The sequence below is a fragment of the Panulirus ornatus genome, chromosome 32 (assembly GCF_036320965.1).
Source record: "Panulirus ornatus isolate Po-2019 chromosome 32, ASM3632096v1, whole genome shotgun sequence".
NCBI classification, from domain to species: Eukaryota; Metazoa; Arthropoda; class Malacostraca; order Decapoda; family Palinuridae; genus Panulirus; species Panulirus ornatus.
Genome location: NC_092255.1, coordinates 27,557,107 through 27,583,054, shown reverse-complemented (window position 1 = coordinate 27,583,054; position 25,948 = coordinate 27,557,107). Strand labels below are relative to the sequence as shown.

The following is a 25,948-nucleotide window of genomic DNA, read 5'->3' as shown; positions in this document are numbered from 1 at the left end:
AGCGCCAAGAACAGAGGACTGAGCCTTTGAGGGAATAGCCTCACCTGGCCCCCTTCTCTGTTCCATCCTTTAGAAAATTAAAAAATGATAGGGGAGGATTTCAACCCCCCCTGCTCCCTCTCTTTTAGTCGCCTTCTATGATACGCAAGGAATACGTGGGAAGGATTCTTTCTTACCTATCTCCAGAGATAAAAAGATGAAAATAAGATTACTAATTCTAATATAAGAAATAAGAAGAAAATTAATGCATTAAAAAAAAAAAGGGATTTTACATCTATGGGAAAGAAAATGCAAACCTGAGAATTTCATCATTAGGTTCACAATGAGCCAGCTCTGCTCAATACCATACTCAAATAACATGCATCCTCTGAGCCCCAAATAACGTTCAGTGCTACCAAAAGTACATGACCCAACTCATAAGAATTATACAGTTTAATATTTCTACCCATTACACGGCAGGGTAAGCTATGCAAAACCTACATTAAAAATGATCATGATGAAGAACATACTGTTGCAAAGACAACTAAAGATAAAACCACACAAATGAAAACTTGATTTCATTGTTCCAAAACAATTTGGCTCATTAGAGGCCCTTTTAAATTGGTACTAACACAAACAAAGAAGGTAAAAACCATGTATACAACTTCAGGTAGCCTTGCATCAAACTAGTACAAGACCAGGGACACTGCAAGTCACCCCACTTACTGTGTTCTGACCTGGACAGTTAAAGCCATGATCATGTAAGATCTTAACACATCCATTCGGAAGCCTGCATGAAAACACCCATTTACATACTCCTTCACTCTGTTCTACCTACTTACTAAAGGTCATCCAAAGTACCTTTTCCAAGTACTTCACCTAAATATACACCTTTGTTGATAATTCATTCTCAGCCATTCTCTGCAACTGTTCATATCACTTAAGTAATTAATAGTTCATTTGCTGATCACTCCACTCAAAGTAACATAATCCCTCAAGTCTTTTCATTCCCATTTGCTTCCACTCCCCCAGCATTCCAAGCACTTCTAAGCATACATCCAGTTACAAGTACTCAACCAATCATTCCAATATATGAGACCTATTTTGCATTAGTGTACATTAAACTTACTAATTCATTACAGCAATTCTTACTTTTTCTATACATATTCGCCATTTCCGGCATTAGTGAGGTAGCATTAAGAACAGAGGAATATGCCAGGCAAATCACATTTTTTCTTTTATCACTGTTGCAGCTCAGGAAGTTTAATCTAGAAGCAGACAGGGGAAACAAAAGGGACTGTGGATAAGGGAGCTCTGGTTTCAGTGCATTATCCATGACAATTAATTGGTGGGTGAGAGGAAATGACATCGTTCTTAATGTTCCTGGTGTTACCTCTCTAAACAAGAAAGTATAAAAAAATATATAAATATGTATGGAATGTGTGAGGTAACACATCCAGAAAAAAAATGCATGATGTGTGTAGGTATATACATAATGAAATTACACCTGGATAAAAATCATAATCATCACATTGCTTATATAAAAACAGAGCACTTATGCCACCAGCCAAGACCCTCCCTATCCAATCAACACACTCCTATACTATTACAAAGTATAATATTTTCTATATTTTCATCTCTAACATGTTATAATGTTAATCTGTACATTAAAAATGGATACACACACACATTTTTTTACATAACTGATCACAGTTTCCCACATTAATGATGTAGCACCACAAAACAGATGAAGAAAGACACATCCATTCACACACACACTCATATATATACATATGTATATATCATCTATTTATATTATACTTTGTCGCTGTCTCTCGCGTTAGCAAGGTAGCGCAAGGAAACAGATGAAAGAATGGCCCATCCCACCCACAGACACATGTACATAATACATTTCCACACACGCACAAATACATACCTATACATTTCAACGTATACATATATATACATACACAGACATATACATATATACATATGTACATAAATCACACTTGCTGCCTTTATTCATTCCTGTCACCACCCAGCCACACATGAAATGACACACCCCCTCCCACTGCATGCACGCAAGGTAGCGCTAGGAAAAGACAACAAAGGCCACATTTGTTCACAGTCAGTCTCTTGCTGTCATGTATAATGCACCAGAAACCACAGCTCCCTTTCCACATCCAGGCCCAACAAAACTTTCCATGGTTTACCCCAGACGCTTCACATGCCCTGGTTCAATCCATTGACAGCATGTCAACCCGGGTATACCACATCATTCTAATTCACTCTATTCCTTGCACGCCTTTCACCCTCCTGCATGTTCAGGCCCCAATCGCTCAAAATATTTTTCATTCCATTCTTCCACCTCCAATTTGGTCTCCCACTTCTCGCTCCCTCCACCTCTGACACATATATCCTCTTTGTCAATCTTTCCTCACTCATTCTTTCCATGTGACCAAACCATTTCAATACACCCTCTGGTTCCAACAATGTTATATGGTTGTGAGGCATGGGCTATAGATAGGATTGTGCAAAGGAGGGTGGATGTGTTGGAAATTAGATGTTTGAGGACAATATGTAATGTGAGGTGGTTTGATCGAGTAAGTAATGAAAGGGTAAGAGAGATGTGTGGTAATAAAAAGAGTAAGCTTGAGAGAGCAGAAGAGGGTGTTTTGAAATGGTTTGGTCATATGGAGAGAATAAGCAAGGAAAGACTGACAAAGAGGATATATGTGTCAGAGGTGGAGGGAACGAGGAGAGGTGGGAGACCAAATGGGAGGTGGAAAGATGGAGTGAAAAAGATTTTGAGTGATCGGGGCCTGAACATGCAAGAGGGTGAAAGGCGTGCAATGAATAAAGTGAATTGGAACAATGTGGTATACCGGGGTTGACATACTGTCAATGGATTGAACCAGGGCATGTGAAACGTCTGGGGTAAACCATGGAAAGTTTTGTGGGGTCTGGATGAGGAAAGGGAGCTGTGGCTTCGGTGCATTATACATGACAGCTAGAGACTGAGTGTGAACAAATGTGGCTTTTCTTGTATTTTCCTAGTGCTACCTCGCGCACATGCGGGGGGAGGGGGTTGTCATTTCATGTGTGGTGAGGTGGCGACGGGAATGAATAAACGCAGCAAGTATGAATTACGTACATGTGTATATCTGTGTATGTCTGTGTGTGTATATTTATGTATACATTGAGATGTATAGGTATGTATACCTGCATGTGTGGACGTGTATGTATATACATGTGTATGTGGGTAGGCTGGGCCATTCTTTCATGTTTCCTTGCGCTACCTTGCTAACATATACATACATACATTTTTTATACCTGATTGCCATTTCCTGCACTAGCAAAGTAGTGCCAGGAAACAAAAAAAAGATCCATCCACCCATATACACACATATATACATAAGAGTACATACACATACATATCTATCAATCTATCTAGCTATGTCTCTGACGCCTGTTCCAAATGGAACTCCATCAAGGGGATGGCCATGACAATAGTCTCCCTAACTAGTGGACTCCAGTGCCCCTTTTAAGCCTTTAGTACCTCACCCTTAACAAGCTATTGGCAGCAAGCAACTCGCAGTATTTGTAGAGGCTCCTACCTAATGTTCCTACTGACTGCTACTAATGTGTCTACCTAATGCTCCTCCCTACTACTTCTACCTAAGGTTTCTATGTAATGCTCTTGCCTAAATGTTCCTATATACATATTCATACACATACATATGATAGAACTGATAGAGATGCTCTATGGAAGGTAGTAAGAGTATATGGTGTGGGAAGTAGTTGCTAGAAGCAGTGAAAAGTTTTTATCGAGGATGTAAGGCATGTGTACAAGTAGGAAGAGAGGAAAGTGATTGGCTCCCAATGAATGTTGGTTTGCGGCAAGGGTGCGTGATGTCTCCATGGTTGTTTAATTTGTTTATGCATGGGGTTGTTAGGGAGGTGAATGCAAGAGTTTTGGAGAGAGGGGCAAGCATGCAGTCTGTTGTGGATGAAAGGCTTGGGAAGTGAGTCAGTTGTTGTTCACTGATGATACAGCACTGGTGGCTGATTCGGGTGAGAAATTGCAGAAGTTGGTGACTGAATTTGGTAAAAGTGTGTGAAAGAAGAAAGCTGTGAGTAAATGTGAATAAGAGCAAGGTTATAAGGTTCAGTATGGTTGAGGAACAAGTAAATTGGGGGCTAAGTTTGAATGGAGAAAAACTGGAGGAAGTGAAGTGTTTTAGATACCTGGGAGTGGATTTGGCAGCAGAAGGAACTATGGAAGCAGAAGTGAGTTACAGGGTGGGAGAGGGGGCGAAGGTTCTGGGAACATTGAAGAATGTGTGGAAGGCAAAAATGTTATCTTGGAGAGCAAAAATGGGTATGTTTGAAGCAATGTTACATAGTTGTGAGGCATGGCCTATAGATAGGGTTGTGTGGAGGAGGGTGGATGTGTTGGAAATGAGATGTTTGAGGACAATGTGGGGTGTGAGGTGGTTTGATCGAGTAAGTAACGTAAGGGTGAGAGATGTGTGGAAATAAAAAGAGCGTGGTTGAGAGAGCAGAAGAGGGTGTTTTGAAATGGTTTGGGCACATGGAGAGAATGAGTGAGGAAAGATTGACCAAGAGGATATATGTGTCAGAGGTGGAGGGAACGAGGAGAAGTGGGAGACCAAATTGGAGGTGGAAAGATGGAGCGAACATGCAGGAGGGTGAAAGGAGGGCAAGGAATAGAGTGAATTGGATCGATGTGGTATACCGGGGTTGACGTGCTGTCAGTGGATTGAATCAGGGCATGTGAAGAGTCTGGGGTAAACCATGGAAAGCTGTGTAGGTATGTATATTTGCGTGTGTGGACGTATGTATATACATGTGTACGGGGGTGGGTTGGTTGGGCCATTTCTTTCGTCTGTTTCCTTGCGCTACCTCGCAAACGCGGGAGACAGCGACAAAGCAAAAAAGAAAAAAGAAAGATACTTATATTTATATTCAGATGAAAGCCGGCAAGGCAGCAGGTTTGGATGGTATTGCAGTGGAATTTATTAAAAAAGGGGGTGACTGTACTGTTGACTGGTTGGTAAGGTTATGTAATGTATGTATGACTCATGGTGAGGTGCCTGAGGATTGGCGGAATGCATGCATAGTGCCATTGTACAAAGGCAAAGGGGATAAGAGTGAGTGCTCAAATTACAGAGGTATAAGTTTGTTGAGTATTCCTGGGAAATTATATGGGAGGGTATTGATTGAGAGGGTGAAGGCATGTACAGAGCATCAGATTGGGGAAGAGCAGTGTGGTTTCAGAAGTGGTAGAGGATGTGTGGATCAGGTGTTTGCTTTGAAGAATGTATGTGAGAAATACTTAGAAAAGCAAATGGATTTGTATGTAGCATTTATGGATCTGGAGAAGGCATATGATAGAGTTGATAGAGATGCTCTGTGGAAGGTATTAAGAATATATGGTGTGGGAGGAAAGTTGTTAGAAGCAGTGAAAAGTTTTTATCGAGGATGTAAGGCATGTGTACGTGTAGGAAGAGAGGAAAGTGATTGGTTCTCAGAGAATGTAGGTTTGCAGCAGGGGTGTGTGATGTCTCCATGGTTGTTTAATTTGTTTATGGCTGGGGTTGTTAGGGAGGTGAATGAAAGAGTTTTGGAAAGAGGGGCAAAAATGAAGTCTGTTGTAGACGAGTGGGCTTGGGAAGTGAGTCAGTTGTTGTTCACTGATGATACAGCGCTGGTGGCTGATTCATGTGAGAAACTGCAGAAGCTGGTGACTGAGTTTGGTAAAGTGTGTGAAAGAAGAGAGTTAAGAGTAACTGTGAATAAGAGCAAGGTTATTAGGTACAGTAGGGTTGAGGGTTAAGTCAATTGGGAGGTAAGTTTGAATGGAGAAAAACTGGAGGAAGTAAAGTGTTTTAGATATCTGGGAGTGGATCTGGCAGCGGATGGAACCATGGAAGCGGAAGTGAATCATAGGGTGGGGGAGGGGGCGAAAATCCTGGGAGCCTTGAAGAATGTGTGGAAGTCGAGAACATTATCTCGGAAAGCAAAAATGGGTATGTTTGAAGGAATAGTGGTTCCAACAATGTTGTATGGTTGCGAGGCATGGGCTATGGATAGAGTTGTGCGCAGGAGGGTGGATGTGCTGGAAATGAGATGTTTGAGGACAATGTGTGGGGGGAGGTGGTTTGATCAAGTAAGTAATGTAAGGGTAAGAGAGATGTGTGGAAATAAAAAGAGCGTGGTTGAAAGAGCAGAAGAGGGTGTTTTGAAATGGTTTGGGCACATGGAGAGAATGAGTGAGGAAAGATTGACCAAGAGGATATATGTATCGGAGGTGGAGGGAACGAGGAGAAGTGGGAGACCAAATTGGAGGTGGAAAGATGGAGTGAAAAAGATTTTGAGTGATCGGGGCCTGAACATGCAGGAGGGTAAAAGGAGGGCAAGGAATAGAGTGAATTGGATCGATGTGGTATACCAGGGTTGACGTGCTGTCAGTGGATTGAATCAGGGCATGTGAAGCATCTGGGGTAAACCATGGAAAGTTGTGTGGGGCCTGGATGTGGAAAGGGAGCTGTGGTATCGGGCATTATTGCATGACAGCTAGAGACTGAGTGTGAACGAATGAGGCCTTTGTTGTCTTTCCCTAGCGCTACCTCGCACACATGAGGGGGGAGGGGGATGGTTTTCCATGTGTGGCGAGGTGGCGATGGGAATGAATAAAGGCAGACAGTGTGAATTGTGTGCATGGGTAAATATGTATGTGTCTGTGTGTGTATATATATGTGTACATTGAGATGTATAGGTATGTATATTTGCGTGTGTGGACGTGTGTGTAGATACATGTGTATGGGGGTGGGTTGGGCCATTTTTTTGTCTGTTTCCTTGCGCTACCTCGCAAACGCGGGAGACAGCGACAAAGCAAAATAAAAAATAAATAATATAAAAAATACATATACATGTATAAACAGGTACACATTCATGCTTACTTGCCTTTATCCATTCCCGGTGCCACCCTGTTCCACAGGAAACAGCATCGCCACTCACTGCATCAGTGAGATAGCGTCAAGAAGCAGACAAAGAAAGGCCACATCCACTCATGCTCATTTTCTCACTGTCATGTGTAATGCACTGAAACCACAGCTCCCTATCCACATCCAGGCCCCACAGACCTTTCCATGGTTTACCCCAGACATTTCTTATGCCCTGCTTCAGTCAACTGACAGCACGTCAACCCTGTATACCACATCATTCCATTTCACTCTATTCCTTGCAACCCTCTCACCCTCCTGCACATTCATACTCTGATTGCTCAAAATCTTTTTCACTCCATTCTTCCATCTCCACTTTGGTCTCCCGCTTCTCCTTGCTCCTCCATTTCTGACACATATATTCTCTTTGTCAACCTTTCCTCACTCATTCTCTCCATATGTCCAAACCACTTCAACACATCCTCTTCTGCCCTCTCAACCACACTCCTTTTATTTCCACACATCTCTCTTACCTTTCATTACTTAATCAAACCACTTCACACCACATATTATCCTCAAACATTTCGTTTCCAACACATCCACCCTCCTTGGTACAACCATATCTTTAGCCCATACCTCACAACCATATAAAATTGGTGGAACTACTATTCCTTCGAACATACCCATTTTTGCTCCCCAAGATAACATTCTTTCCTTCCACATTCTTCATCTCTCCCAGAACCTTCACCCCCTCTTCCACCCTGTGACTTACTTCCACTTCCATGGTTCCATTTGCTGCTAAGCCCACTCCCAAACAGCTAAAACACTTCATTTCCTCCAATTGTTCTCCATTCAAACTTACATCCCAATTAACTTGTCCCTCAACCCTACTAAACCAAATAACCTTGCTCTTCTTCACATTTACTCTCAACTTCCTCCTTTAACACACTTTTCCAAACTCAGTCACCAACCTCTGCAGCCTCTCACTCGAATCAGCCATTAGAGCTGTATCAATGGCGAACAACAACTGACTCACTTCCCAGGCCCTTTCATCCCCAACAGACTGCATACTCACCCCTCTCTCCAAGACTCTAGCACTTACCTTCCTAGCCACCCCATCCATGAACAAATCAAACAACCATGGGGACATCACACACCTTCCTGTCGCAGACCGACCTTCACTAGGAACCAATCATTCTCCTCTCTTCCTACTCGTACACATGCCTTACATCCTTGATAAAAAGTTTTCACTGCTTCCAGCAGCTTACCTCCCACATCATACACTCTTATCACCTTCCACAAAGCATCTCTATCAATCGTTTCATATGCCTTCTCCAGATCCATAAATGCTACATACAAATCCGTTTTCCAAAGTATTTCTCACAAAGATTTTTTATGGCAAATGCCTGATCCACACATCCTCTACCGCTTCTGAAACCACACTGCTTCTTCCAAATCTGACACTCTGTACATGCTTTAACCCTCTCAATTAATACCCTCCCAAACAATTTCCCAGGAATACTCAACAAACTTATGCTTCTGCAGTTCAAAAACTCATTTATGTCCCCTTTGCCTTTGTACAATGGTACTATGCATACATTCTGCCAATCCTCAGGCACTTCACCCTGATCCATTCCATACCATCCAAATCTGCCACCTTGTCAGATTTCATCTGCAAAGCTTTCACTACCTCTTTTCTCATAACCCTACTAAAGAAAAAAAAAACAGGAAAGTGTATGAAACTTGTATGGATTAAGAAATGGCATACAATAATATTAATAACAATGCCCTTGAAGAAGTTCTGGTGATATATATATATATCAATGTGCATGGAATACATATGATTGCTGCAGAGGGCTTTTGCAATGGATGTAGCGCATGTGTGAGTAATGGTGGTATAAGTAACCAATACAAAATCACTTTGGAAGTGCATTAAGGTTGTGTACTGGTGGTATGTATGAGTGACATGAAATCGATTTAAAAGTGCATCAAGACTGTGCAATGGTATCAAAATTAATTAATGATTTCATGGACTGGGCAATGAGTATGATCAAAGTCGGAGTGGGTGAAATCCATTTGAATGCGAGTTAACCTCTCTCTCTCTCTCTCAAAAGAAAAAAAAAATACTCTTATCAGGTCAGACCTATCAAAGAGCCCTTGAGAAAAATATTTCATCCAAAATACTATTGCATACATGTGAAATCCCCTGTCACGAGACTGATTCCCCCTAACATCTCCTTTTTCTTTATTTTGACATCACATGACCTTCTGATCTTGAATTATTTCACCATGTTTTTCAAAATTCCAATTACCAGTATTATCCACCACGGTATTGGGAGGGTGAGTGACAACTGCATGGCAAGCCAGCACTCCTCTAACCCAGGTAGCTGTCTTTTCTTTCTATCCGCAAACATACAATCTCTCCTTGTCATACATAACACTTGACAACACTAACTCACACAGCTCATTCTTTTTACCTTTAGATCTTTCCTGTGGTGCATGCTATGTGTTAGCCCTGCCTTTTGGCAAATGGTAGGAGAAATATGTAGAAGTAGTGGGTAGGAACATTCAGGCAGGAGCATTAGGTACAAACATTAGGTAGAAGTAGTAGGCAGCAACATCAGGCTGGAGCATTAGGTAGAAGTAGTCAGTAGGATCATTAAATTGGAGCCTCAGCAAACAATGTGTTGGAGTTGCCCTCTGCCAGTGGCTTGTTAAGGGTGAGGCACTAAAGGCTAAGAAGTGGCACAGGTGTTCATTAGTTATGGAGACTCTATTGGTGTGACCATCCCCAAAAGGGAGTTCCAGGTGGGAACAGGTGTCAGAGATAGGGATAGACAGAAAACTTATCCTTTTGGGTACACAGTCATTATGCAACAGTATAAAAAGATAAGTATGACAACCTGAATCACCTTTTATACACAAATTGTAGCATATAAGTGTGAATAAAGTTAAAGCATCAAGTGATTGCTTTTAATTACTATGGTACGTGATTCATTCACTTGGAATGGAGAAATGATCTCCAGTGTAATATCTTGTTACATCTGATAAAACATACAGTACTGATGTTAACATTAACAACGTCACAGAAAGAGATTACCATGTGAATAAACTGTGTAAAACAGTACTGTGCTGTAGATAACTAACCCATTCTAAATTGTGCTTTCAGCTACCCAATTAGCAAAAATTATAGTTACATTGGTTATCAAAATTTATCCTTGTTAATACTTCCAATCAGAGCAGAAACATGAGACTTTTCATGAGAAACGTACATATTAAGGCTCTGAAAAAAAATCTCCTTTTGAAGGTAAAATACACTAGGAAAAATCCAATGTCCTTGGTATGGCTTATCCAAATAGCACACATACACTCTTGAAGTATTTTCTTCCCTGCTATAATTTCTGTTTCTAGTTGTTATCTAATCTGACAATCTAACTTCTCATAAAAATTCATACAAGTGAACAGGCAAATGGTATGTATTCATACAAACATGTTTCAGTCTGGTACCAATATTTCATAAGCTCATTTTAAAAACAAATACAGCAATAAATACCATAATAACCCTCAATTTTAAGCATGCCATTTTTTTTCTACAGGCTTATTTGGAAATACCCAAACTGATATATAACAAACTGTACTAATTTGACAACTATCGATTTCATGAAGCAGACATAGTGTACACTGAAAACATTAGTTTGTGTTTTGTTCACTCTTCAAAGGGATCAACTTCCAAGACTTTACCAAAGCCATTGGCCTATGCATGATGAACTTCTGGTTCACACTGCTTTAATACTTAAAGATGGCCAACACCATAAGGAATTCACCATAGGGAAGAAAACCAAAATTGCATTTCAACCCTTCTTGTTTTATCATTTTTGTGCATATAAGGGAGTCAATGGAATTAACCTGTCATGTTAATACCAATTACAAATTCTATTGACCTCTAACAAGCTGATCCATATGAACATGAATTTGAGATATTTTCTTCATCACCATCACCATCGATATGAAATGTTAAATACTAATTCAAGCCGGAGATCAAGCTTAACAAGTAGTGTATATTTAAAGCTTGCATTGCCTCAGCACAAACACATTTTGTAAAACTTGTGACAAAGATTAAGACTTGAAAAGCCTGTGAGTCTGTGATGCATGTGAAACTCATAAACTTTATGAGTTCACTTAAATGATCACAGCTGAAGCAGGCTTCCAATTTGCATGCTTTGAAGTTTAACCTTAAAATTAAATCAATCAGTGCATGACAAATCAGCCTCTTTGATCAGGATAAAGCTTGTGCACATCCCCCTCCTTCAATCTATAAAATCAGAAAGCTAACAAGCACTTCCTACACTAGACAGTTTAATCTGTATGCTTCATAAATGCACAAATGAACCTGGAGAATACATAGATTGAATTGATGAGCCAGCAAGCATTTCACCATAGAAAAAGTCAACAACCATCTGGTAGGTGGAAAACACTTACCACAGTCTAGCCAAGGCAATAACTGTCTGATTTGGAGTCTCAAGTTTATTCTCCATGACTGGTCTGAAGCCAGTATCTGCTTGTCTGAGATGTTAGCCATTCTATTAGGCAGCTCCTTTTCCCATTTGATGGGGTTCATGCTGTGTATCCCTAACACAACTCATAAGTATGTTCCTGTTGTGTTCTATTGATTACAAAGAACACTTTTCCTTAACAAACCTTACTAAATTCTAGTTAACCCAAAAATCTTTTGAGAATTAATGCAATACAGTTCATAATGCATAACTTATGCTACTTTATGGACCTCTTGCATCGTGAAGACTTTTTAAATGATGCAACCACTTGCAGGATATTAACTACAAAACACAGGTGCATATCATTCACCACTAAAGCTTTTCATGAATATCTGCAAAATTCTAAAGCTCTACAAGTAAACATTTCTTTCCACTTACACTTTCAGTCCACCAGAGGCAGCAGTTAATGAGATACATTTCTTATTTTCAGAAGTTACTCTTAAAAAAAAACAACCCAATACTTATGAGTCATAAACAAATTAATCATACTGAAAGACAGAAATCTTTTTTATAAGTACTTCAAGATGTAACTGAAAATAATCAAACATTTCTTATCTTCACCTCATAAATAGCAAAGCGTGTTGTCGAGTATGTGAGCTGTCTCAGAAGGGAGGCAGACAAACCATTGTAAAGAGCAAAAAATCCTTGATTCTTCACAATGTGGACAGCCATCTGACCACCTCCCAACTTAGTGGTTTGCTGCGTCTGAAGATGGACCTGTTGAAAATATTGTGGCAAATAATTAGCAAGCACATCACATTCAGTACAAAGGTTATTCAATGTTCTTTAATTTTACTTAGTGATGTAGTGCCAGAAAACAGACGAAGAAAGACGCATCCACTCACATACATATATATATAATCTTGCTCTTATTCACATTTACTTGTGACTTTCTCCTTTAAACCACACTCTTCCAAACTCAGTCATCAACTTCTGCAGTTTCTCATATGACTCAGCCACCAGTGATGTATCATCACCAAACAGCAAATGACTCACTTCCAAGGCCCTCTCATCCCTAACAGACTGCATACTCGCCCCTCTCTCTAAAACCACCACATCTATAAACAAATTAAACAACCATGGGGACATCACACACCCCTGCCACAGATCGACCTTCAAAGAAAACCAATCACTCTCCTCTCCTCTCTTCCTGCTTATACACAAGCTATGCATCCTTGATAAAAACTTTTCACTGCTTCTAGCAGCTTACTTCCCACACCACATACTCTTAAGACCTTCCAAAAAGCATCCCTATCAACCCTATCATATGCCTCCTCCAGATCCATAAATGCTACATACAAATCCATCTGTTGTTTTAAGTATTTCTCACACACATACTTCAAAGCAAACACCTGATCCACACATCCTTTACCACTTCTGAAACCACACTGCTCTTCCCCAATCTGACACTCTGTACATGCCTTCACCCTCTCAATCCATACCCTTCCATACAATTTCCCAGGAATACTCAACAAACGTATGCCTCTGTAGTTTGAACACTCACCTTTATCCCCTTGGCCTTTGTACAATGGCATTATGCATGCACTCTGCCAATCCTCAGGAACTTCACTATGATCCATACATACACTGAATATCCTTAGCAACTAATCAACAACAATTCAACTGCAATGTCATCCAAGCCGGCCACCTTGCCGGATTTCATTTTCCACAAAGCTTTCAATACCTCTTCTCTCTTAACCAAACCATTCTCCCGAACCCTCTCACTTCACACATCACCCCGAGCAAAACACACTACATCTGCCACTCTATCATCAAGCATATTCAACAAACCTTAAAAATACTCACTCCTCCATCACTACCTGTTATCGCTTTCCCCCTTCACTGATGTTCCCATTTTTTCTCTTGTCTTTCACATGTTAATTACCTCCTTCCAAAACATCTTTTCATTCTCCCTGAAGTATAATGATACTCTCATTTGCACTCTTTTTCAATCCTTGCACCTTCCTCTTGGCCTCCTGCTTCATTCTTTTATACATCTCCTATTCATTTTCACTCCTTCCTTGTAAGTATCATCCAAATGCCTCTCTTTTCTCTTTACTAACAACTTTACTTCTTCATCCCACAATTCATTACCCTTTCTAATCTGCCCACCTCTCACCTTTCTCATGCCACATGCATCTTTTGCATAGGGTGGGGGAGGGGGCAAAGGGTTTGGGAGCGGTAAAGAATGTGTGGGAGAGAACATTATCTTGGAGAGCAAAAATAGATATCTTTGAAGGAATAGTAGTTCCAAAAATATCATATGGTCACGGGCATGGGCTATACATAGGGTTGTACAGAGGAGGGCGAATGTGTTGGAAATGAAATGTTTCAGGATATTAAGGGGAGTGAGGTGGTTTGATTAAGTAAGTAATAGCAGGTAAGAGAGATGTGTGGAAATAAAACGAGAGTGGTTGAGAAAGCAGAAGTGTTGAAATGGTTGAACATATGGAGAGAATGAGTGAGGAAAGGTTGACAAAGAGGATATATGTGTCAAATGTGGAGGGAACAAGAAGTGGAAGACCAAATTGGAGGTGTAAGGATGGAGTGAAAAAGATTTTGAGTGATTGGGGCTTAAACATACAGGAGGGTGAAAGGCATGCAAGGAATATAGTGAAAAGGAATGATGTGGTACATCAGGGTCCACATGCTGTCAATGGACTGAACCAGGGCATGTGAAATGTCTGGGGTAAACCATGGAAAAGTCTGTGTAGCCGGGGATTGAGAGCTGTGGTTTCGATGTATTACACACGACAGCTAGAGACTTGAGTGTGAACGAATGTAGCTCTTTTTGTTTGCTTTTTTGGTGCTAACTCACTGAAGCAAAGGTTAGCAATGCTGTTTCCTCTGAGGCGGGGTGACACCAGGAATGGATGAAGGCAAGCAAGTATGAGTAAGTACACATGTATATAAGTTTATGTCTGTGTATGTAAATGTTCAGGCCCATATCTTTTAAAATCAATTACACTCCATCCTTCTCCTTGCTCCTTCCACTTTTGACACATACATCCTCTCTGTCAACCTTTCCTCACTCATTCTCTCCATATGTCCAAACCACTTTGACACACCCTCTTCTGCTCTCTCAACCACACTTCTTATTACCACACGTCTCTCTTATCCTTTTAGTTAAAAGGCATTTATGTGTAAATGAATAACATTTGTTTCTATCAAATTACTTCCCTCCACAGTCTGATGATCAGGAATGCTGCACCTCTACTACCATGATCTTCTGGAGATTACAATTTACTTTCTCAGGACCTGCTTATACCTAAGTAAACAGTTCCATACAGTAGCAAACTCATCTTCAAATTGAATGAACTGTGTCCTTAATGATTACTGTCAGCCTGAAATATTTAAAAATAAATTCAAATGGATTAATCAAAAAGATCAAAAGACATAATCATATTCATTAAAATATTATTCCTCTAGAGTTCATAAAAAAATGAACCTTTAGTGCTTAAAAAATAATACTGAAAGACATCAATCACAACAGACCTTTAACAGATCAAGGGGATGAGTAAAACAAGCAGCTCCACAGGACGCCATGCCTCCAAAGTACCATTTTGCCAACCGCTGCTCTCCCATTTTGCAAGCTCTTCCTCACCAACACTGATAAAATCTATTCTATTCTTTGTTGAGACAGAAATGATCTGTGAAGTGAGAAACTAATCAATGATTCTATGCATTTTTATCATCATAATGGTGAAACAATACATTTCAATGCTGTCAGTCTACTAGAACTTTATGGAAACAATCTATGGTCTTGAGGAAAATGCTTCCATGAAATATCAATAGATAAATTACATATTTACATCCATGGCATTATGGTTTCTTTGTGGAGGTATCAAAGTATGTAAAGAAAAGAAAAATATTCATAAATGTAAAACTGTTTATTGCTTTCATTCTCAGGTTCTTAAATATTTTTCTAATACCGTAAATAAATTCTTAGGTGTTACAAAACTCTGCCTGAAAGAGGCTAAACCATGAGTAAGAACTCAATAAACAAGAGGGAGTACAGTCTCACTTAGAAACTTCTCACTTCAAAGGAGACCATCATTTTCCTACTCCTGACTGGCATGTTGCCCCAAACTTGTAGAAACCTCATAAAAGGATGTGGAAAGGAAGCTGTGGTTTCAGTGCATTATACATGAAAGCTAGATACTGAAAGTGAATGAATGTGGCCTTTTTTGTCTGTTTTCCTGGTGCTACCTCACTGAAGCATGGGAAAGCGATGCTGTTTCCTGTGGGACGGGGTAGTGCCCAGAATGGATTAAGGCAAGCGAGTATGAATATGTACATGTGTATGTATATATGTGTATGTGTAGGTGTGTATATGTATATATGATGATATGTATATATATATTTTTTTTCATCATAATTAATCTCTGTTTTCTGCATCAGTGAGGTAGCACCAGGAAACAGACAAAGAAAGGCTCATCCACTCATATACACATATATATACAAAAACACCCATACACGCATATATACATAAATATACATATATACATATGTACATGTTCATACTTGTATGTATGTATGTATGTATGTATGTATGTATGTATGTATGTATGTATGTATGTATATGTGCATGTATGTGCATTTATGTATATATATGTCTATACTTCTGTAAGTAGTATAGACATATATATACATAAATGCACATACATGCACATATACATACATACATACAAGTATGAACATGTACATATGTATATATGTTTTTTTTTTTTTTTTTTTTTCTTTTATACTTTGTCGCTGTCTCCCGCGTTTGCGAGGTAGCGCAAGGAAACAGACGAAAGAAATGGCCCAACCCCCCCCATACACATGTACATACACACGTCCACACACACAAATATACATACCTACACAGCTTTCCATGGTTTACCCCGGACGCTTCACATGCCCTGATTCAATCCACTGACAGCACGTCAACCCCTGTATACCACATCGCTCCAATTCACTCTATTCCTTGCCCTCCTTTCACCCTCCTGCATGTTCAGGCCCCGATCACACAAAATCTTTTTCACTCCATCTTTCCACCTCCAATTTGGTCTCCCTCTTCTCCTCGTTCCCTCCACCTCCGACACATATATCCTCTTGGTCAATCTTTCCTCACTCATTCTCTCCATGTGCCCAAACCATTTTAAAACACCCTCTTCTGCTCTCTCAACCACGCTCTTCTTATTTCCACACATCTCTCTTACCCTTACGTTACTTACTCGATCAAACCACCTCACACCACACATTATCCTCAAACATCTCATTTCCAGCACATCTATCCTCCTGCGCACAACTCTATCCATAGCCCACGCCTCGCAACCATACAACATTGTTGGAACTACTATTCCTTCAAACATACCCATTTTTGCTTTCCGGGATAATGTTCTCGACTTCCACACATTTTTCAAGGCTCCCAAAATTTTCGCCCCCTCCCCCACCCTATGATCCACTTCCGCTTCCATGGTTCCATCCGCTGACAGATCCACTCCCAGATATCTAAAACACTTCACTTCCTCCAGTTTTTCACCATACAAACTCACCTCCCAATTGACTTGACCCTCAACCCTACTGTACCTAATAACCTTGCTCTTATTCACATTTACTCTTAACTTTCTTCTTCCACACACTTTACCAAACTCAGTCACCAGCTTCTGCAGTTTCTCACATGAATCCGCCACCAGCGCTGTATCATCAGCGAACAACAACTGACTCACTTCCCAAGCTCTCTCATCCCCAACAGACTTCATACTTGCCCCTCTTTCCAAGACTCTTGCGTGTAAGTTTGTATAAGTGTATAAGTTTGTTGAGTATTCCTGGCAAATTATATGGGAGGGTATTGATTGAGAGGGTGAAGGCATGTACAGAGCATCAGATTGGGGAAGAGCAGTGTGGTTTCAGAAGTAGTAGAGGATGTGTGGATCAGGTGTTTGCTTTGAAGAATATATGTGAGAAATACTTAGAAAAGCAAATGGATTTGTATGTAGCATTTATGGATCTGGAGAAGGCATATGATAGAGTTGATAGACATGCTCTGTGGAAGGTATTAAGAATATATGGTGTGGGAGGCAAGTTGTTAGAAGCAGTGAAAAGTTTTTATCGAGGATGTAAGGCATGTGTACGTGTAGGAAGAGAGGAAAGTGATTGGTTCTCAGTGAATGTAGGTTTGCGGCAGGGGTGTGTGATGTCTCCATGGTTGTTTAATTTGTTTATGGATGGGGTTGTTAGGGAGGTGAATGCAAGAGTTTTGGAAAGAGGGGCAAGTATGAAGTCTGTTGGGGATGAGAGAGCTTGGGAAGTGAGTCAGTTGTTGTTCGCTGATGATACAGCGCTGGTGGCTGATTCATGTGAGAAACTGCAGAAGCTGGTGACTGAGTTTGGTAAAGTGTGTGAAAGAAGAAAGTTAAGAGTAAATGTGAATAAGAGCAAGATTATTAGGTACAGTAGGGTTGAGGGTCAAGTCAATTGGGAGGTGAGTTTGACTGGAGAAAAACTGGAGGAAGTGAAGTGTTTTAGATATCTGGGAGTGGATCTGGCAGCGGATGGAAACATGGAAGCAGAAGTGGATCATAGGGTGGGGGAGGGTGCGAAAATTCTGGGAGCCTTGAAAAATGTGTGGAAGTCGAGAACATTATCTCGGAAAGCAAAAATGGGTATGTTTGAAGGAATAGTGGTTCCAACAATGTTGTATGGTTGCGAGGCGTGGACTATGGATAGAGTTGTGCGCAGAAGGATGGATGTGCTTGAAATGAGATGTTTGAGGACAATGTGTGGTGTGAGGTGGTTTGATCGAGTAAGTAACGTAAGGGTAAGAGAGATGTGTGGAAATTAAAAGAGCATAGTTGAGAGAGCAGAAGAGGGTGTTTTGAAATGGTTTGGTCACATGGAGAGAATGAGTGAGGAAAGATTGACCAAGAGGATATATGTGTCGGAGGTGGAGGGAACGAGGAGAAGAGGGAGACCAAATTGGAGGTGGAAAGATGGAGTGAAAAAGATTTTGTGTGATCGGGGCCTGAACATGCAGGAGGGTGAAAGGAGGGCAAGGAATAGAGTGAATTGGATCGATGTGGTATACCGGGGTTGACGTGCTGTCAGTGGATTGAATCAAGGCATGTGAAGCGTCTGGGGTAAACCATGGAAAGCTGTGTAGGTATGTATATTTGCGTGTGTGGACGTATATATATACATGTGTATGGGGGTGGGTTGGGCCATTTCTTTCGTCTGTTTCCTTGCGCTACCTCGCAAACGCGGGAGACAGCGGCAAAAAAAAAAAAAAAAAAAAAAAAAAAAAAAAAAAAAAAAAAAAAAAAAGTCTATACTTACATAAGTATACTATGTAAGTAGGAGAGATGGTCAGAGAGCATTACTGGATTACATGTTAATTGATAGGCGTGCGAAAGAGAGACTTTTGGATGTTAATGTGCTGAGAGGTGAAATTGGAGGGATGTCTGATCATTATCTTTTGGAGGCGAAGGTGAAGATTTGTAGAGGTTTTCAGAAAAGAAGAGAGAATGTTGGGGTGAAGAGAGTGGTGAGAGTAAGTGAGCTTGGGAAGGAGACTTGTGTGAGGAAGTACCAGGAGAGACTGAGTACAGAGTGGAAAAAAGTGAGAACAAAGGACGTAAGGGGATTGGGGAGGAATGGGATGTATTTAGGGAAGCAGTGACAGCTTGCGCAAAAGATGTTTGTGGCATGAGAAGCATGGGAGGTGGGCAGATTAGAAAGGGTAGTGAGTGGTGGGATGAAGAAGTAAGATTATTAGTGAAAGAGAAGAGAGAGGTATTTGGACAATTTTTGCAGGCAAATAATGCAAATGACTGGGAGATGTATAAAAGAAGGAGGCAGGAGGTCAAGAGAAAGGTGCAAGAGGTGAAAAAGAGGGCAAATGAGAGTTGGGGTGAGAGAGTATCATTAAATTTCAAGGGGAATAAAAAGATATTTTGGAAGGAGGTAAATAAAGTGCGTAAGACAAGGGAGCAAATGGGAACTTCAGTGAAGGGGACAAGTGGGGAGGTGATAACAAGTAGTGGTGGTGTGAGAAGGAGATGGAGTGAGTATTTTGAAGTTTTGTTGAATGTGTTTGATGATAGAGTGGCAGATATAGGGTGTTTTGGTCGAGGTGGTGTGCAAAGTGAGAGGGTTAGGGAAAATGATTTGGTAAACAGAGAAGAGGTAATAAAAGCTTTGCGGAAGATGAAAGCTGGCAAGGCAGCGGGTTTGGATGGGATTGCAGTGGAATTTATTAAAAAAGGGGGTGACTGTATTGTTGACTGGTTGGTAAGGTTATTTAATGTATGTATGACTCATGGTGAGGTGCCTGAGGATTGGCGGAATGCGTGCCATTGTACAAAGGCAAAGGGGATAAGGGTGAGTGCTCAAATTACAGAGGTATAAGTTTGTTGAGTATTCCTGGTAAATTATATGGGAGGGTATTGATTGAGAGGGTGAAGGCATGTACAGAGCATCAGATTGGGGAAGAGCAGTGTGGTTTCAGAAGCGGTAGAGGATGTGTGGATCAGGAGTTTGCTTTGAAAAATGTATGCGAGAAATACTTAGAAAAGCAAATGCATTTGTATGTAGCATTTATGGATCTGGAGAAGGCATATGATAGAGTTGATAGAGATGCTCTGTGGAAGGTATTAAGAATATATGGAGTGGGAGGTAAGTTGTTAGAAGCAGTGAAAAGTTTTTATTGAGGATGTAAGGCATGTGTACATGTAGGAAGAGAGGAAAGTGATTGGTTCTCAGTGAATGTTGGTTTGCGGCAGGGGTGCATGATGTCTCCATGGTTGTTTAATTTGTTTATGGATGGGGTTGTTAGGGAGGTGAATGCAAGAGTTTTGGAAAGAGGGGCAAGTATGCAGTCTGTTGTGGACGAGTGGGCTTGGGAAGCCAGTCAGTTGTTGTTTGCTGATGATACAGCGCTGGTGGCTGATTCAGGTGAGAAACTGCAGGAACTGGTGACTGAGTTGGTAAAGTGTGTAACAGAGGAAAGCTGAGAGTAAATGTGAATAAGAGCAAGGTTATTAGGTACAGTAGGGTTGAGGGACAAGTCAATTGGGAGGTAAGTTTGAATGGAGAAAAACTGGAGGAAGTGAAGTGTTTTAGATATCTGGGAGTGGATTTGGCAGCGGATGGAACCATGGAAGCGGAAGTGAATCATAGGGTGGGGTAGGGGGCGAGAGTTGAAAAATGTGTGGAAGTCGAGAACGTTATCTTGGAAAGCAAAAACGGGTATGTTTGAAGGAATAGTGGTTCCAACTATGTTATATGGTTGCGAGGCACGGGCTAGAGATAGAGTTGTGCGGAGGAGGGTGGATGTGCTGGAAATGAGATGTATGAGGATAATATGTGTAATATGTGTTAGAAGTGGAGGGAATGAGGAGAAGTGGGAGACCAAATTGGAGGTGGAAAGATGGAGTGAAAAAGATTTTGAGCGATCGGGGCCTGAACATGCAGGAGGGTGAAAGGCGTGCAAGGAATAGAGTGAACTGGAACGATGTGGTATACCAGGGTCGACGTGGTGTCAATGGATTGAACCAGGGCATGTCAAGCGTCTGGGGTAAACCATGGGAAGTTTTGTGGGGCCTGGATGTGGAAAGGGAGCTGTGGTTTCAGTGCATTATACATGACAGCTAGAGACTGAGTGTGAATGAATGTGGCCTTTGTTGTCTTTTCCTCGAGCTACCTCGTGCACCTGCGGGGGGAGGGGGTTTTCATTTCATGTGTGGCGAGGTGGTGACGGGAATGAATAAGGGCAGACAGTATGAATTATGTACATGTGTATATATGCATATGTCTGTGTATATATATATATATATATATATATATATATATATATATATATATATATATATATATATATATATATACGTTGAGATGTATTGGTATGTATGTGTGCGTGTGTGGACATGTATGTATATACATGTGTATGTGGGCAGGTTGGGCCATTCTTTCTTCTGTTTCCTTGCGCTACCTCGCTAACGAGGGAGACTCATAAATAATGAGTGGATGGGCCATTCTTTGTCTGTTTCCTGGTTGACACGGGAAATGGTGATCAAGTATGATAAATAATAATAATGATAATAATAATACTAATACTACTACTAATAATAAATTACTTTCTTACACTCCTATTGCAGCTGACAGGACACTAAATATGATGACTAAAATTGTAATATTGTAATGCCATGTCTACTACCTGTCATACTGTTTGAGAGTAAACATAAAACAAAATAATACAGTATAGTTTGACGAAAGAAAACTACACAGGAAGAGACTGCATAAACAGAGGTGGAGGCAAAGGATTAAACTGACTGTGTAAAATAAGAGAATGTCAGTGTTACCAGGTTTTATAGCTCGCACCAGCCAAAACCATACATAGTGCCAGTATCTGACTTTTCACTTGCACACACCAAACGAAACCATGCATTGCCACTATCTGACCAGAGAATACATAACTGCAAAAATAAACATCTAAAAATGTATTGAAAACCTGTATGCATAAAAAATCAGTCTAGCATAAAGACCTTCCATTTGACTATTCGGGCATATTCAGTTAACTTAGGACCAAATGTTCTGCAATATGGAAAAAGGCTTAGTGAATGTACCAAATTTTTCCTTATATTCTGTGTACCGGTAGCAATAAATCTATGGAAGGATCCACAAAAACGGAGTATAATTATAAGACCTTTTACAAATCAAAACTTGATTTCACATTTTAGGCAAAAATTGACATCTTTCAAAAATGCATGTCAACTGATACTTTAGACTCTGTCATATGCTTTCTCCAGATACATGAAAGCTGCATACAACTTCTTACCTTTTGCTAAATACATTTCCATGGTCATTCCTTCCTGAGTACAAATGAAAGTTATAATCCATCACTAAAAACACTCACATCTTGCTGCTGGATAAAGCCAACCTGAAGGACCAAAATTTGCCATATATACAACAATGCCTCATTGTATCCTAACCCGATATGTTTAACTCTAAAACTTGGGCATACTCTGCAGCCAAGTATCAGCATTCCTCGGGCCATGAACCATCAGTATTCCTAATAATAAGACTGAATGTCCACATACATAATAAATTACAAAGTTATGTGATCTGAGTCTTAGTGTAACTATGACTGATTTCTACAACTTGAAAATTAGATGGCTAATGCTGTCTGTCAGGACATTGATAACTGTTTCCATATCAACTTCAAGACAAGCTCTTTACCACAGGTGCTACGGACAACTTGGTCTACATCCCTTCCAGTGCTACAGTCAAAGGTTAATCCCAAGGCACAGACATTAGCTTGTTCAAGTTTCTAACCATATAAAACTTGAGGAATCAGCAGAGTGGAATACAGTAACAATACCCTCTGCAGACCCCAAGAGGTCACATTCCTTACTTGATTTACCCTATTGTTCCAGTTGTTGCCCAAATCAAGAAATGGTACAGCACATCTCACAACTAAGACTGATGTAGTGCTCTTTTCACAACTGTATCATGGGATGCAACACAGAGAAAGTGACATTCTGGCATTAAAAAAAATCGTATCCACTTTTATTTTCAGACGTGGGAAATTTAAGATGGGAAAGGAATCTAATCTTTAATTGTGTCTTGAACAAAATGCTCAAGTACAGCCTCCAAGTTCATTTGATGGCAAAAGTCAGTATGGCAGTGTTCTGGTACAAGTTTTTAAATGAGCAACATTCCAACATTCAACAAATATAGAGATCTGTTTCCTCTCCACACCTTGATGCAATTGTAGACCACAAAGAGTTTTAATATATCAGATGAAAAAAGTGGCAAAGACATTAGGAAGGAAAGAGGTTGATATGAACAATGTTCCTGGAAACTAGCAAGACTCTTAACATCCCTACTAACAAGCAGAAGGTACTTGCATTCCACTCCAATTGAACAGAAAGAATGGACTTCCCTCCATCTGAAAAGGTGCTCGTCAAAGAGCGACTGTCAAGATCAAATCACTGCATGATAACATTTACATTTAATGCCAAGGAAGAATACACCAAAATGATGATACATTTGCAAGACACTTTGAAGACTGGCTTGGTTTGCACTGTGGATAACAGTGTCCTTGTCAACCTGATCAGGACATTTAGATTCACTATTTGCTCACAATATATCCAGCTAAAAACATAAGGGTGGCTTTTTGAAAAGGGAAAACTTAATCTTCAAAGCAATGTTTAAGGACAGAGCGTAAGCACTTCCTGTTTTCTGCTGTTTCACCAGCTGCTACACTGTGGCTATTTTCGTTGGGTAGGGTAAGAAGTTATCATGGTGGGCCTGGAATTGCTACACTGGAGAAATTAAGTCTTTCACTTTCACAGCAATGAATGCCTTCTTTCAGCTGAGCACTGACAACCATCTTCAGCTTCTAGGGAACTACACAGTTGTCCGACATGACATAATCAATCATGTGGACTTTGTCAGTGAGGCACAATAAGATGCTCAACCAAAAGCAACCATTTAGGATGTCTGAGGCAGCACCTTTTACTTATGCTTGGTAAGTTCTGGTCAATGAGGAGAATCTCAATGAAGATTGCTTGTAAGGTGGAATTGCTTTCCTAACCCTAATGACTGTAAGGCAAAACCACATTTCTAAGGGAATACCGAAAAGAAAATGGTGTGGACAATTACCTTACACATAAGAGCTAAACTTGAGAGACAAAGTAAGGAATGGTGTGAGGATATGCGGTACAAAAAAAGTTATATGCTGCATGGATTGAAGTCTTTTCAGATGGTGTAGTCATGAAGTATGCATAGTGTATAACAGATATGTCACATTAATCTAAGATATCATGGCTGAAAGGAGAAGAGACTGCCAAAGATGGAGAGATGTAGAGAATACTTGACAAGACAAGAGCTATTTCAATCAAAGATACTACAAAAAAAAAATATTTCTGATCTTGGGCAAAAAACGAATTCTGTGTGCATGTAGAAGTGTGAATGGAGATGTTACTTTCACTTGATGAATCAGGATAAAAGATGAAAATCTATTAATCATTAGTGAGAAAGATCATGATTCAGTTCTACAAATTGGCTGAGGATGTAAATCACAGAACTAAGAGACTGTACCAGTATGCACTCATTCACCTAAAATAAATGAAAAGCTAAGAATTATAAATATATGTAAGCAAAATAATGCTCATGATGCATGGCTGAGAATTCAAAAGGTCTTACATATTACTATCTAATGTAATTAGCATACAGGGAACTTCAAGAAATATTGACAATATTATTGCACACTATATAAATTCGATTTCAAGCAACTGCAAACCTTCAAACCAAGAATCTTATTAAGTAAAATTGGTTTAATACTTATTTTCTTCACCTCTGCACATCATCCAAGAAAAAATCCACATCCTATTCACTGTACATGAGGATGTAAACAACCATTCAGCCTACATCACTGATTATTAATAAATCAATACAGTAGAAAAGTTCTGAATATAATTTTCCCGATTATCATGTCTAATCAGTAATGCAGGAAAAAGTTCCAGACATCATTCTCCCTAAACATGTCCAATTCTGATAAGTGAAGCATCCCTTGCCGAGTAGCCATACACTGATTAATTATATAAGAATGGAAAATAAAATTAATTCTCAGAGTACAAAAATTTTTGAAAAATAACCTTAAAAGACCACTGGAAGAACGTGAGTATTATGTCTTCATTTTTTGTGGGAAGAAGCCTACATAAAACTAACTACCTAAGAAAATACAATCATATTGTCACACTGAAAATAGTGCAACTGCATAGCTCTGCAAGAAATCTGACTGCAACAGGTTAGCGCCTAGCCCTAATCAAGATGGGTCGAGCAATATAATATATATCATCAGAAATACAGAACTGCAGCGAAATCAGTGAACATGATAACAATTTAGCATCCCACCAAATGTTTTCTTGTGGCGACCTCCACAGTTACAGTGTAGTTGTACTAGACAAGCCTTTTATCCATATAAAATAATAAATAACAGCTGTTTCCATCCCATTACTCATCTTAACACATTACATAGCACTACCGTAAGGCGGACAGCAGACAGAAAAACAACGAAAGATGGTATTATTCCCTGCAGACGATACCTCTGACCAAGTGGGTAGGCTAAGATAAATTAGTGTACTCACACGATATCCAGTCTCATAGCAACTCTCTGCTCCACATCTTGGACTCCTGCCAACACCTACGAAGCCTCTGTCATATTAAAGAAATATTTTTACAGTATAAATATGAACAAAATTAACTTCTACGGTCAGATCAATTAAACGTCTTCGTACTGTTTAATGTAGAAATACAAATATAACTACGTAAGGACAACTGAATCATTGAAAGAGAATGTTTTAAACATCATATAATACGATAAAATACGGAAAACAGGTCTGCAAAAAGCTATACAAGAAGCGACCAATCAGAGGTGTGGATAGCAGACCACGCACTGCA

The 25,948-nt window shown here is 40.0% G+C and overlaps 1 protein-coding gene across 4 annotated transcripts in view; it reads right to left on the bottom strand.

Moving 5' to 3' along the window:
* The window catches only part of Dic1 (Dicarboxylate carrier 1), a 52,546-nt gene extending 26,598 nt beyond the window's left edge, over positions 1 to 25,948 (bottom strand). Inside the window, exons 1-3 of one of the 4 annotated variants that reach the window (XM_071681375.1) lie at positions 25,636 to 25,948; positions 14,996 to 15,150; positions 12,062 to 12,217 (exon numbers count right to left, since the gene is read on the bottom strand). In XM_071681375.1, coding sequence (XP_071537476.1) covers positions 12,062 to 12,217; positions 14,996 to 15,085 — 246 coding nt within the window. In that variant the 5' untranslated portion in view covers positions 15,086 to 15,150; positions 25,636 to 25,948. The other 3 variants (XM_071681376.1, XM_071681377.1, XM_071681378.1) reach the window with 3 other exon arrangements.